Source organism: Vollenhovia emeryi, unplaced genomic scaffold (assembly GCF_000949405.1).
Source record: "Vollenhovia emeryi isolate VEMERY1.0 unplaced genomic scaffold, V.emery_V1.0 DF939148.1, whole genome shotgun sequence".
Classification (NCBI taxonomy): domain Eukaryota; kingdom Metazoa; phylum Arthropoda; class Insecta; order Hymenoptera; family Formicidae; genus Vollenhovia; species Vollenhovia emeryi.
In genome coordinates this window covers 1,462,928-1,477,569 of record NW_011967218.1, presented here as the reverse complement: position 1 = coordinate 1,477,569, position 14,642 = coordinate 1,462,928, and the positions used below count along the sequence as shown (strand labels likewise).

The following is a 14,642-nucleotide window of genomic DNA, read 5'->3' as shown; positions in this document are numbered from 1 at the left end:
TAAACGTCGAGATAAGCCGATAAAAAAAATACGGGTCTAATACTTTTTTATGCTTTACAACATATCCAAAGCTCATTCAAATCGGTGAGGGACACTTCCGACCGTTCCCTTGTCAGTGCAGATGCTCAATCGCCATCTAGTTAGTTTTTCTTTTCACGGACTATCTACATCGCTGTGGTAACTCCCGCCTTTTTTTTTCACTCTCTGTATCGTAGTGTGTCGAGCGGGATCTTTTCTCTGTACGCAGCGCATAATAAAGTTCTTCTAAAACTGAACAAGAAGTCACGAGCCTGCTCTCAATTGATTCCACGGCAACATGTTAAAAATAATAAAAATTTTATAAAAATAAGTGCAAATAATTCTATACATATTTACGAAGAATTTTGACGAATACTGAAATGACTTGTCTACGCAATTATCTACGTAGTTATATATTTTATATAGTATGTGTATGTAGATAACTACGTAGATAACTGCGTAGACAAGTCAGTTCAGTATTCGTCAAAATTCTTCGTAAATATGTATAAAATTATTTGCACTTATTTTTATAAAATTCTTATCATTTTTTACATATATGTTATATGTATATGTATATATATTATCATTTTAATATATATATTTTTTCTATAAATTTAAATTCATTTTTATTTGAGCAACCACCCTCCTTAAACACTTAAAATGATCAACATCAAATTCAGTTGACCGTATCTGGCAATTTTAATATTAAAGCATCGCGGCGTTTCGACCACGTAAAAAGCGGAATTGATGTATTTATACATGTAAAATATAGATAATTTTTTGTGTCGAACAAGAGCTGCGTTCGGCATAGAAATCCGGGGCGTCGGAGTGTTCTCTTTCATTAAAATGAACGAGAGTAACGATGGTAGAGTAAAGATGCGAGCAATGAATGGCTATACATGGTTACAGCGTTGGTGGGAATACATACATACTACATACGAGCTGCGTACGTACATACACACATATGGCACGTGGCTTGTGTGCGGCATGGAACCATTCCCACCATATTCGTGGTGATTATGAAACCGTGGTGATTATGAAACAGGTATTCGTCGACATCTCAAGGTTAGGTTCAGGTATTTTTAGGTATTTTCGCTAGCATGTCGAAAGAAAATGGTGATTGCCTGATATTACATTTGTCGTACGAAAATTTTGTAAGCGTGTTGATCGGCAGCTGAATAGAAAATTTCTATAGATACTTGAACAATTTGTCGTACGACAAATTTAATATTAGGCTAAGGCGGATGATTAGCGGAAAGAATCGAGGGCCTCGCTGTGCAATTGTTGCAAACAGCATTAATAAAACAAACTTAAATAGATGAACAACTATATATTTATATGAAGTATATGTATAGATTACTGTACTTATATGAAACGAGATAGAAAGAGAATATGACTATATACACACACGTTCCTTTTAATATAATATAATGCGGGAATTTTTTTTTCCGAGTGACAACCATGCTAATACGGGCCATTTCTTTACAAGCCACAATGTCAACAGAAGTACGTATTTGTAATAAATTTTCACTATTGCTCCGACATAGGGTACAACTGAAACAAATAGGAGAGTGAATCGGCAGCATATAGTAATAATATTACAAAACTTGACGCAAATCTATGCAATACTTACGGCTAAGATAAAGTATCCATTCACGGTATTTTGCATTTAATCGACTGTACCATCCAAGCGGCTCATTATCTGAAATGTTAATAATGTTTCGAGTGAATACATTGCACTTTGGAGCAATACATATCAAGCAGAGATTATTTAGAAAGTAATATCAAGAAATATTTATTTGTAATTTAAATTAAACATGCAAGTGAATAAAATAGGCTATTAATTCGAATCTGCTATATTGATTGAATGTGAATAATTAAAATAAGAATTATAGCCGAGTACTCACATTCTATACCATGCAGCTCATAGGTAAATTTTAGGAAAGCACGTTTGTCTAAAGTTATATCCAAATACCACAATCCATCTAATATGGCTGATACCATGTCATGAAATTCGGGCGGAGCATTATTCAAATGTTCTGTCAAAACATGCATCAACTTTTGACATAATTCGCGAGTTTCTGCTGCAGTTTTACGACACAGATTTAGTCTGTAAATAACGGCAAATTATTAATGAAATTAGTGGAGAATTATAGAACTAATGTATGTATATATTTAGTGCAGCTACTAGTTTTACTACTAGCATCTAATTTTATTAATTTATTAGAAACTATTATACAGAGTGTCTCATTTTAAATGATCCACGCAAATATCTCGAAAAGTATGAAAGATACGGAAAAACGTTTCAAACAAAAGTTGTTTGGTTCGAAGGGGGACATATGTAAGGTGGCAACCATGCTAATACGGGCCATTTCTTTGCAAGCCACAATGCCAACAGACGTACGTATTTGTATTAAATTTGATATTTGCGTGGATCATTTAAAATGAGACATCCTGTATGCTGTTGATGTTGTTCCATATATTACCGGTCGGGAATTTGCAACAAATGACCTATCACACGGTAGAAATGATTAAATGCTTCTTCTTCTTGCGGCTTATTGCACAAGCCGATTGACTTTGGGGCGGTAAATACGTATCCTACGAAAGCAAATTGTGTGATTGCCATATCTCGTTGGTAAATCCCTCCTACGCCAGCAACCTCTGATTTTTTACTGCTCATCTTATGTTTCCGGTGAATTACGTTTATTGTTTTGTACAGGCTAGAAACAGAATAGAAAAATTAAAACAAAATCGTGTAAACACATATTTTCTCTTACAATGAGAATTATAATATTTTATAATTCGAGATAGAGGTAAAAATAAGGGATAGAGTTTGGTAATTTAATAAATATCTTGAATATAGATCTAGTAAATCAGAAATACAAAGTCAATAAACTTACTCGGAATCCGGATCGTTTGGATCACTTGCATACAGGTTATAAATGTGTAGCAGAGTTTGGGTATATCTGCTAAAAGTCACGCAAGGTTTACTGCTTTTCTTAGTGTGTACGAGCACCTATTAAGAAAGCGCATAAAATGTATTTTTGTTTATTTCATTAAGAATAACGTATTAATTTTTTCAAACCAATTTATTTTCTGGTAAAAAAAAATTAAAGGTATTCCGTAGTATAATATTCCCTCTCGATCTTAAAATTATGATATGATTCGAGAAACAAGAAAGAGACCTTTTCTATTACAAAAGGAAAATTATTTACTGCTATTTTACTTTGACAAATTCATATACGTACTCTTAATGTTTCTGGGACTGCTATTATTGCAAAAAGTCCGGCGATAGAACTTAGTACCATTGACATCATATTTCGGTGATAAAAGTTTTGACCTCTGAAATGAAAATATTTAACAGCATCAGTGATTTTTATTGACCGTATCTGGCAATTTTTATAATACAAACAATTTATTAGTTTTTGAGATATCTTACTGCCCAAGTTAAAATGGGACACCCTGTATATTTATGATCTTTAGTTGATTACTTTTCTCTTAGATGTTTAGTGCAACAAGTGTTTAATTTATATTGGAGTACATTAGATTAAATTGTTAACATTCAACAATACAATTATTATTTTACACTTTTAATCACTTTTTATATCACGCAGTACACGAACGAAAGAATACTTACTCTTTGAATAATTTTGCATCATACCAATTTGGAAGATCGTTAGGTGTTATATTGGTGAAATTTGATTCGATTATATTATCATCCTTCAACAGTAGTTGAAGATGCTCATCTATCGTCGACGTTTGAACTGCAATATAATGATGTGTAATAATTTTATACTATTTAAGTTGTTCAATAGAATATTTTATTTTTTATTTCATCATTCATTTATGTTATTTGGCGAGTATAATACTGCGTATATTATTTTTATTGTATTTTGATAAACTAAACTCAATACAATTCAGTCGAAGTACCATAATTTTTCATTGTATTTTTTAATAATTTTTCCGAATTTATTGTATTAAATCTATATTCTTAATATTGACGACAATTAATAATGGTTATAACATAAACTTTTTTTGAATATTTTGATAGATATTTACCTTCATCGATATGTCTTCTTTTCATTTTGTTTCGTCTGAAGTAACAGAAGTAATAGTCACAACAATAGTATTATTTCTACTATTGCTATAATACTTAAAAGAACTCTTTAAAATGTAGGACTTTAAAATGTAAAAATGATTGTTTTACTTCACTCGATAACGCCCTACTGTAAAAATATAATTTGTTCGTAATTAATGGAAGTAAGATACCATACAGTTACACATGTAGTTCTATCCGCGACTTCGAAAATAATGTTACTCTCCATGGTACGAAGTTGATTAAATACACAAGTCAGTTTTTTTCCTCTTTGTTGTATAAGAGAATCTTTCTTGTTATTGTGTAAATATCGATTGTGGACTCGAACGTCATGGAAGGAGATATAAGATTGCACGAGACCATTGAGCCTATTCTTGGATTCCGTTTGATAAATGATTATCAGAAATCAGGGTTTTCCTTAAGTTGTTTCTTCTATTATAACAAGAGACCGTTTCAAACTGTTCTCCTCCGATTTGGAGAAGCTTTAAATATGTTTTCCAACTAAAAATAAGAGACGTTTATCGTAATGATTTCCGGATAATTGCCGCGTTCGTTTGCAATGCGGTGCCGACGTTTTGCAACATTGTAGTTCTGCATCATCAGGGCTGGGAGACTCTGATACCATCTGGAAGCCATTACGACTAAAAAAGATAGCAGCCGCGAAAACTTGAAAGCCAAAAATGAGAGACACGTATTTTTTTTATACGTGCCCTAACGCCCACGTTTAGGGGGTGAAACACCCCTGTGAAAAAATCATTTTTCTCTTTTCATGCGAATATCTCCGAAATTATAAGAGATAGAAAGTTCTCTTTTCTTTTAAATCAAATGGCTTTGAAAGTAGGTACTACAAAACGGCGACAGAAAAAAATTTTGCAACTTACCCCCTTACCCACACAAATTAAAAAAATGTTTAAAACTTTGTTGTCACCGAACAAAAGATTTTTTTTTACGAATTCAAACATGATTAAGTTGCGTTTCGTAAAACTTATTTCGAAAAATGTATATGCGCTATTTGGCCTTTCATGCAACCGAGACTTCACGCAACACGTTTTTCTTGTAAGAGATAAGAGATAACAAATACATTTAGGGGATATTCTAATTATATATAATCATAATGTAATTTTTATTGCGCAGCGCTAGACTACCACTTATAACATTTCAATGTCAGATAAGTCAGATAGGTATGAGAGTGTCTAATTGTGTGAGAGTGTGTAATTATTTTCATAGATATAATAATTTCATAGATCTAATAATTTTCATAGAATCTAATTTCTGTGCGAAATGTTTGCGAATTGTTTTTATTGGCGAGTGGATTGAATGGCAATTACCCAGCGTGAGAGTAATAAGCATTATATAATTCCTTACGGTTACAATATAGTAATAAATTGTCTCGCACCGATTAGTAACGTGGTTCTATCGCCTTCAGACTGTTTTCGAATCCAAAGGGCCGAATCGTGAGTGCCCTCTTTTTGATAACATAATGTCCTATCTTATCTGCTAACTCTTATCGATACGTGATCAAGACTCACAGTTTTTGATACTTTTTTGATATTGAAATATTATAAGTGGTAGTCTAGCTGGTGCGCAATAAAAACACATTATGATTATATATAGTTAGAATATCCCCCAAGTGTATTTGTTATTTCTAAGCCTAAGGCCACATGGATTGATTTTTCCGCGTAACACGTATCGCGTAACGAATCATATCGTTCATTCTTTTGGAATGTTCCAACGGAAATGTCAATCGTCGCAATTCATTGGTTACGCGATACGCGTTACGCGGAAAATATCAATCCATGTGGCCGCACCCTTATTACAGAAGAAACGTGTTGCGTGAAGACTCGGTTGCATGGACGGCCAAATATTGCATATACAGAGGCGATTTTAATTCTTTCTCGAAAATGGTTTTACGAAACGTAAATTTATCATACCTACATATATGTTTATATAGTTTATAGGTATATGTTTGAATTTGTAAACAAATAACCTTTTGTTCGGTGACAAGAAAGATTAAAAAATTTTTTAACTTGTGCTTATGTTGCAAAATTTTAAAAATTAAAATTTTCTGTCGCCGTTTTGTACTTTTGAAGCCATTTAATTTAAAAGAAAAAAGAACTTTCTATCTCTTATAGTTTCGAAGATATTCGCATCGAAAGAGAAAAGCCGACTTTTTTTCACAGGGGTGTTCACCCCCTAAAAGTGGGCGCTAGGGCACGTATAAAAAAATACGTGTCTCTTATTTTTAACTGGAAAACAACATATTCAACGCTTATCCAAATCGGAGGGGGACACTTTGAAACGGTCCCTTGTAAGAAACATGAACTTTAGAAAATTACTAAAATGAGTCATAAAACTGTGATTTTTGACCATGTCTTGGAATAAGGTCAAGCTGCTATTACAAATACTTTGAAGCGTTTTACTTCTCCCATATTTCCGCAATTTTGTAAAAATAAATAAACTCGAGGTGCGTGCTGTGATCAAGTATTTTATGAAGAAGAGCTTATTTAAAGACTTATTATTACTCGTATATTTCTATGAAATTGTTTTATTAATGATGAGCCCTTATTCACAAAGTACTTAATTACAGCACGTTTATTCATTATGCAAAAATCAACATCACATTCGTTCAAAGATGTATAAGAATTAATTATTTGACGAAACAAATTGGAACATTGCATGTGCAATAGAAAATTTGGGACTTTCCATTTAACGTATGACGTCCGACGTGCGAGTACGATATGATTTGTACAATGTTCTGAGAATTTGTGAATGACTCGTGTGTTTATCCAAACATTTCTGATAACCTCAGTGACATTCTACATTGATCAAGTTAATTTCATTGAGAGAAATTTCTACATTGATCAAGTTAACTTCATTGAGAGAAATTATATGTGTATTTATTGTGAATTCATAAGAGAACAAGTAACAAAACATAAGAATAATAAGTTTATCCAATGATACATTAAGTTGATTAAGTCATTGAGGAAAAGTATTTTAAAGCTCTTTAAAAAATCTAATGTAATATAATTCTTCGATTACTACCGATACTGTTGATTTTTGCTTTTCATTAATTCTATAAATATGTATATCAGAACAGCACTAGGAAAAAGTATATCTCTTCGAGAACATGAATGATTGACAGAATTATTGTAATATTCCGATAAGGTGATTAATAATCTTATTTAAATATAAAAATGCTAATCATACGTAATTACATTAATTATAATAATCAAATAATCGTATAGTGCACACACAAAAACTACTCTATTGCTCAAGTAAAAAAATACATTTACATACCGGTGTCTTGTAAAAATGAATTTTTTCATACAGTTAATAAAGATCATAGTAAATATGCATAAAAGATCACACCTCACCGATTTCATCGCTACTTAGGTATGTTGCCTTGACATTTTGTTTAAAATGTCGAATTTAAATGCGTGGTATGCGGGACTCCGAATTGTATCGGAATTTGCTAGCGGTGCAGTGTTGCGTGTCATAAGTCTGTTTTAAATGACATATTAAATGACAATGTATCATAATTCAATCAGCTATGGATGGAATTAAATATTGTCGCTATGCGACGTGACTCTTCAAAATTTCTCTCGCACCGCTCGCTTTTCATATAAGATCATTATGAGATAAGATGAATTTTAAACGCAGTTCGTAAAAAAGTTAAAAATGCTTCATGCAAGGAAGAATTCTCGTGGCACAGAAATGGGCTGTAAGTGAATGGGTTAGAAATTAATTTAAAAATCATATGAAAAAAAGAGTTGCACACCACACGAAAAGATTTCTTGGACACAATGGTATAACGTAGAAAATTGTCGTTTGAACATGACTCGACTAATGTCAGACAGAAAAACAAAATTAGGAGACAAAGTAGAGATGAGTAAAAAGAAAGGTGGAGATGAAAAGAAAAGGAAGTATTTTTCCAATAGCAATTCCGTATCAGTTTGTCTATTAACGCAAGCTTTACTTATAAGTAGCACTTTATTCGAATTTAGTGTAAATTAGAATGTTTACTGAAGTTATCAGTTACCTTAATACACGTTATATTTTTTATTTTATTGGTATTTTGTTCCAAAATGCGCTCTTTTTTCGTAAACATCGTATACATACATGTAGTGTTAATTTACCACTCTAAAAATAAATGTTACATATACTTTATTTACTTATTATATAAGTTTTTTTAAAAAAATCTCGTCATTAAATATTCGCACAAATTCAGTACTTGCTGTAACTAGCAGACTTTATCGCAAATGAATCGAAACTTTTGTCGCTTGAATCGTAATCCATTAGTTCAACTTCTCTCCGAGATTTCTTTTTATAAACCGACAGTTTGCTTATTTTCCGCTTCCGTTGAATATCTCGAATCACCTCGCGAATCGATCGTGAATCAGCGGCTTGTTTCAACTCGTAGAAAAATATCATTGTTGATGTTAGGAGGCCAATGATGAGTGCTGTAAATCCGGCGCCTAATGGTGTCAGTCCGAGGACTGTAAAGTTTCCATTGAGACCGTCGTATTCCTTAAGGACTTCCCTAAGGGTCAAACTAGTCCTTCGGTGAATAACGTCGTTGAGGTGAAAGCGAGCAATGCCTGATTCCTTTATCCATAGCGTTACCTAGAAAATAAACAAAATTTTAGGATACAGTAGAAAGCAATTCGCCGATATCGCGTCAACACAGTCAGTCTTCCTAGAAATTTATTGAAGTAAAATAAGCTTCTCGAACTTTGCACTTTGGAGAACTCCATTACAATCATTCACACATCACTTGACAGTAATATATTTAGAATTTAGATTAAGCAGTGGTTGATTGCTAAAATTAATCACATACATTTTTATGAGCTCAATTAAATGCAAAGAAAGACAATAATAGCCATATATCACAGCTAAAAACTTGCATTATTTTGAATACATGTATTGAAATATAAAAATATATGTATAATTAAACATTTTCGTTCAATTCGAGCCTTTTTGGATTTATCGATTTCAACCTACACTCTGTATCTGTATATTTAATTAATGTTCACTATGTTAAGTATAGATTTATGTATACGAAGTATATGTACTGATCGACTGATCTCTTTCGCATGGTCATATCTCGATTTTATGCAATTTTGTATTTTATCTGCGACCATGCGAAACAGATGAATTGATATAATTCATTTATTACCAAAGAAAACTCGAGTCAAGTCGTACGTTTGCACTACGATCAATATGTTAGCCTTATTGTCTTTTTGTATATTCAACTGATTGCGAATGTACTTTCAAATTAAAAAACTTCAATATTCAATTTTAATACCCCAACACTGCATGTAACGTATCATTTACCGTTAAGGATAAACATCGATAGAATTGCGAGTTGAATCTAATTATGAAGAAAATTAATCTAAAATAATAATATAAGTTTTACAAGCTTTTATTGACAGTTATATCTGGTTATTTAAAATTTTATTTCCGAATCTAGTGATATCTTGAAAGTTCTTAGAAAAGAAGCTTACGAATGCAGTTCTAATTATATCTTTGCGTTTGATACATTTGAAAATAATATAATTGATCGCACAATTGTCGTGTTACCGTGTCAATAGGTCGTAACAGCCACGGTTGGACAGCAAAAGACGAATAGTAATTGCCCACTTTTTCTTTCATGAGCCTGTAACCCTTGCACATAAACACAGTTTATAATTCATTTTGGCTATTTTTAATATCTTAAGTAGACGCATTTTCGCATCTTACTTTAACATCCTCATTGAAAATATCATCCTCGGGAAAGAATATCGAGTCTATGATTTTCCCGAAAATGGCGAATTGACCCTTTTTGATTAACGTATGTATATATGCCTCTCGATCACGCACGGGAGTGTATCTCGACGGCAATTGGCTCGTGTAAGGATCCTAAAGACATATACGTCTGTCAATAGTAAAAAGTAAAAAAGAATGCCTGTTTGTATAAGTATACATCATACATACATCCATATCAAAGTAATCAGGCCAGTATGGCACTGGCCCCATATGACCCCATGACAAGTTAGCCTCGAGAAATTGACGTACCGTATCAATCCTGTAAATAATACGCAATACTTCGATATTTTTTCTTTTAAATGAATACAGGTGGATGAATAATATATGGCTATTTCGGTTTGTATGTACAAAAAACGCATTCACTTTCACAGTAATTCCACAATTTCTTAAAAAGAAGCGCAAACAAAGGAAGACTTAAGTTAGTGCGTGGCAAGAGACATTTTGCTTAAATTAAATAAATTTAAAATGATTAAATCTAAGGCTATGCACGCAAATTCTTGTTACCTGGCCTCGTATTCCGAACTCGTGAGTCTTGCTGCAAGACTGCTGCAATAAGCGGTTACCAGCAGGAATGCTGTAGTTTGCCATAAATGTAATTCGAATCTAGCGTTAGTGGTGTTTCGGGGCACCCACGTGCCCACTAAACGACCGATTAATTCCGTAATTGTACCGAAAAAGCTCCGAAAACCTAAGAAAATATATTACATCTAACATTTTGTCTTTTACATTCATTTATATATTTTATCTACATATTATATCACAGTATACAACTTAATATGGAACTTTATTATTTTCTTATACCTCTATAAAATAAAGAAACAAGATAGGAAAGAAAAACTGTTTGGGTAAAGCAATTCTGTTTGTTTGATAAAATTTGCAGCACATTTAGAATATAGGATGCATTTATGTAAAATGAAAAGATCCAAGTACACACTGGTATACATACACGGTGCATATTTTTAACTTACGTTTCGGAAATTTGGGATCGAGCCTAGCACGTGTATACATGTATATGCTCTTAACAAACAACATGCATATCACAAGTATCCAACAATCCACCGAGAAAGGTCTCGTGAGCGCCCAGAAGTTGGTGATCGGTTGCGGTCGCGGTACCAAAAAATCCAGCTGCATCTGAATCCATGGCATGGACATATTCACGAATTCGTTGTGATTCTGCGTCAGCCAGATACTCCCAAATGCTAGGTCAACCTTCATAAGGGAGCAGAAATTATTTTAAATTACGTCAGTGTTTTTTCTTGACCATACACCTGGCATCTTTGATAATGCAGAAAATTTATTGCGAAAAGTATTACCTCAGCCAGAGTTTGAAACTGGACCTCCCTACACTCTAGGCGGGCGTCTCACCAATTCGACCACCGGGGCATATGATAATATTTGTCACAATAACGGTATGTTGTCTACGCGTATCTTTTCGACTTTTGTGCGAAATATTACCTCGACTGAGCAGGTACCTCAGTCGAGGTAATAGTTTTCGCAATAAATTTTCGGCGTTATTAAAGATGCCAGGTATGGTCAAGGAAACACTGACGTTGTTAATTACCGCTGGCGACATTAAAGAACTCTGATTAGTTGATTATTTTAAATTGTTTTGTTACATCTTAATCGAATTTAAAAGAATCCAATATAAAAAATTTATCGGCAGAGAGATTGGAACTTGGAATAAATTCTTTTCTCTATTTAAAACGTGCGAAATTAGAAGAAGTGAATTTCAAGTGGCATAATAATTACACAATGTAATTACTCGAACAAAATACTGCTATAGCTCTTATAGGTTCGAGTTAATAATGTTACTGCTGCGTTATTAACTGTGCCATAAAAATAATTTATTACTTGAAAAGAATTTAGATTGCTTTAATTCAAGTGATTGCACCTTTTTCTCTCGTATCAGTTGGATGACTCCACCACTCCAACTCGTACCATTTACGCGTCGGCCATATCTAAAAATTAGCTTATTTCTAAAATTAATATTCGGCACGCATTAACATAATGAAAAAGGAATATGCAGGGTTACCGGTAATTTCCTTCTAACTTTCGTATTGTCCAAGTGAAATTCAACTTCTCCGCCATGACCAGAAACATTTTCACTTCTATTCCATCCTTTTCATTATCTGTAAGATGTACATATAAACACGTTATTATTTCACTTTTCTTCCAAGTTAACTGGCAACTAATTAATATCAACTATTAATATTTTACTCACCATTATCTGCCAGAAAAACCTCCGTCTCGACGCCGTTAATTATTTTTGTGGTTGTTTCCTTAAGGTAGGAAAAGGGTGGCTGATAAAAGGTACATACTTTCAGTTCTCTACCTCTCAGATTAATCATGTTGAACTCAGACATCAGATCGTCGTAACTGTAATTTGTGCCATTCAAAATACGCATCATCTTTGCTCACATAACACTTTATCGATATAAAAAAAATTTAGAATATTTTTAACTGAGGTTCATATACATAATTTATTCCGAGAAATGTAAACATGTGCAATAAGTTGCAGAGCTTGCATACCTATTTACTTTTAGAAAGAATCTAGGTTCTAAGTAGTTTTCTGATAAAGTCCAAATTCCAGATCTGGATACAATATTTGCATTGGAATTTCCGTATAAAGATACATTAAAAAGTTTCGAAGTATTCTTCAAGTCACCATTGATGATAACAAGAATTTCCGTCGTTGAAATGGAAGAAGGTACTCTGCCGAAAGAAATGTATATACTTGCATGAATTTTCAATTAACTCAATTTTCATTAAATAGCTGTTAAATTGATATTTATCTTTTATTCACGTTCTATATTTTATATGCATATCATTGAGATTAATTATATTATTCTCTGCATTATTAGAGGAAAGTCCTCTATTACGGGGTAGGTTTCTAACACGAGATAGCAGGTTTTCAATACCCAAATTAAATCACAAATCTTTTTTGCAACGATCACACAATCTAAGAATGAATTTTCCATTAAACAGATTTCGCTCCAAGGATAATAAATTCACAGTGGAAACAACAGCTGATGCCTATTAATTTAACAGAAATTCCCGCTATCTCGTATTAGGAGCCTATTTCACAATATGGGACTTTCCTCTATTATATAAAAGTTAGTTATCTTTAATTGTTTTACACTCGCATAGCCTTTTCTATTTCCTTATCTGTTGGCCCCAACAAGAAATATCCTTGACAGTCGTAGATTATTTTGTGTAGAATATACTCGTGCGGATAAATATTGATAAATTGATGGAATAATACTTCCACGTCGTAAACTGATTCTAAAAGGAAACTTAGTAAGCTGCGCATAATTTTTCTGAAATAAAATAGGTGCGCGCATATACGAACCACTTAAAAAAATATTACAGCACTTGGAGTAAAGAAACGACTTCTTCACCAGTGTCGTAAAATTTTCCGTTGAAATCCAGGACTCCGCCTGGGGTTTCTTCATAATATTCTTCCTGTCAGTTAACACCGGAATAACGATGAGTGATAAAACACCGAACATTAAATTCACTTTCATGATGGTTCATTATCAAAGTAATTGTCACAATTCAATAACGCAGTCTTTATGCATAATAATTTTAAAAGTTATAAAGTCAATAAACAACCGCACGTATGTAGGGATTAAAAATATCGACCATCTCATACGAGATATTGCATATGTGCGTATGTATGAGATGCAGTGTTAATTAACTCGTATCGTCAGCAATCGTCAGTATGATATAAGATATATAGGATCTTTTTAACGAGGTTTGAATAAGAGTTATCGTTCTTGCACCCTGGAATGTGGAGTTGTCAATGATTTAACACTTAAGTTAATGTTGATTTAGACGCACTTAATTACAATTGAATTAATTAATATTATCCACCGCAGCGAATTATCTGCTCGATTATCATTCGTCCGCCACAGTAGATTCTTGGAAATTTCGTTTTTCTTAAATTATTACACTCGGCAACTAGTACGTAACACGATTAGGTCCGACATGGAAATGAGAATCGACTTGCACTTGGTGTGTTGCCCAAATGGAATTGCATGTGGGATGGTGCAGGTGTGTTTGTACGAGCGCGCTCATATGTGCACCCGACGCGGCTTCGTGTACAAATGAGACACTCGTGGTGCAATTTGACAGCAGATAACTACTTTGATAGCAAACCCTGAATAAACATGTAATTACGATCAACGTGGTTGACATAAGTGTAATTACGTGGGGAATAAAAAAAGCTCTCGCGCAATTATCTCCCGCGGCCGCTTATGGCGCTTAATTGGTAATCCATAAAAAATTGATCGATAGCATACTTTATGACGGCAAAAAATGAGTCACGTGGCGAATTCACTATTATTGTCTCGACAAGACAAGAGTTATCTAACTAGTGTCGCGAGGTGTCCTTGGTGTTACTGATCTACATGGAGATACTTGATGTTCAGCCCTTATGTACAGCAATAAATAAAGATGTGCCATGCAATATGCATCTATAAACATAACACATTGAATCATGAAGATAATGCGTTTACATGTCGTTAAGATGTTTCGCATACGTTATTATCTAACGCTATTGTCGCTGATAATGGAGAAATCGGTTTCAGATAATTAATAATAATAAATTTACTCTATCGAAATTAGTTGAGTTAGTTACAATTAGTTATTGTTAATAACATTGTCATCCAAGAAGTTTATAAAAACCGATTTAAATGAATACATTTGTATTCGATATTTTGTT

At 33.2% G+C, this 14,642-nt stretch overlaps 2 protein-coding genes across 3 annotated transcripts; both read right to left on the bottom strand.

Moving 5' to 3' along the window:
- Window positions 1–1,255: 1,255 nt before the first annotated feature.
- Window positions 1,256–4,827, bottom strand: LOC105565936. Its single transcript, XM_012019546.1, has 8 exons — window positions 4,078–4,827; window positions 3,656–3,782; window positions 3,267–3,360; window positions 2,919–3,034; window positions 2,505–2,738; window positions 1,926–2,128; window positions 1,652–1,720; window positions 1,256–1,572 (listed from the first exon to the last, which is right to left on the bottom strand). The coding sequence occupies exons 1-8, from the start codon at window positions 4,100–4,102 to the stop codon at window positions 1,436–1,438; spliced, it is 1,005 nt and encodes a 334-aa protein (XP_011874936.1). The 5' UTR covers window positions 4,103–4,827; the 3' UTR covers window positions 1,256–1,435.
- A 2,716-nt stretch (window positions 4,828–7,543) lies between these two features.
- On the bottom strand, window positions 7,544–14,105 carry LOC105565934 (probable glutamate receptor). Of its 2 annotated transcripts, none has more exons than XM_012019542.1 (12): window positions 13,269–14,105; window positions 13,057–13,201; window positions 12,449–12,631; window positions 12,141–12,295; window positions 11,952–12,048; window positions 11,811–11,877; window positions 10,888–11,128; window positions 10,424–10,607; window positions 10,088–10,178; window positions 9,854–10,012; window positions 9,695–9,778; window positions 7,544–8,737 (listed from the first exon to the last, which is right to left on the bottom strand). In XM_012019542.1, exons 1-12 carry the CDS (start codon window positions 13,441–13,443, stop codon window positions 8,339–8,341), a joined length of 1,980 nt encoding a protein of 659 aa, XP_011874932.1. In that variant the 5' UTR covers window positions 13,444–14,105; the 3' UTR covers window positions 7,544–8,338. The 2 variants fall into 2 exon arrangements, with proteins under 2 accessions (XP_011874932.1, XP_011874933.1); XM_012019543.1 differs by having other exon boundaries at window positions 8,659–8,737; window positions 9,681–9,778.
- Between the last annotated feature and the right edge of the window lie 537 nt (window positions 14,106–14,642).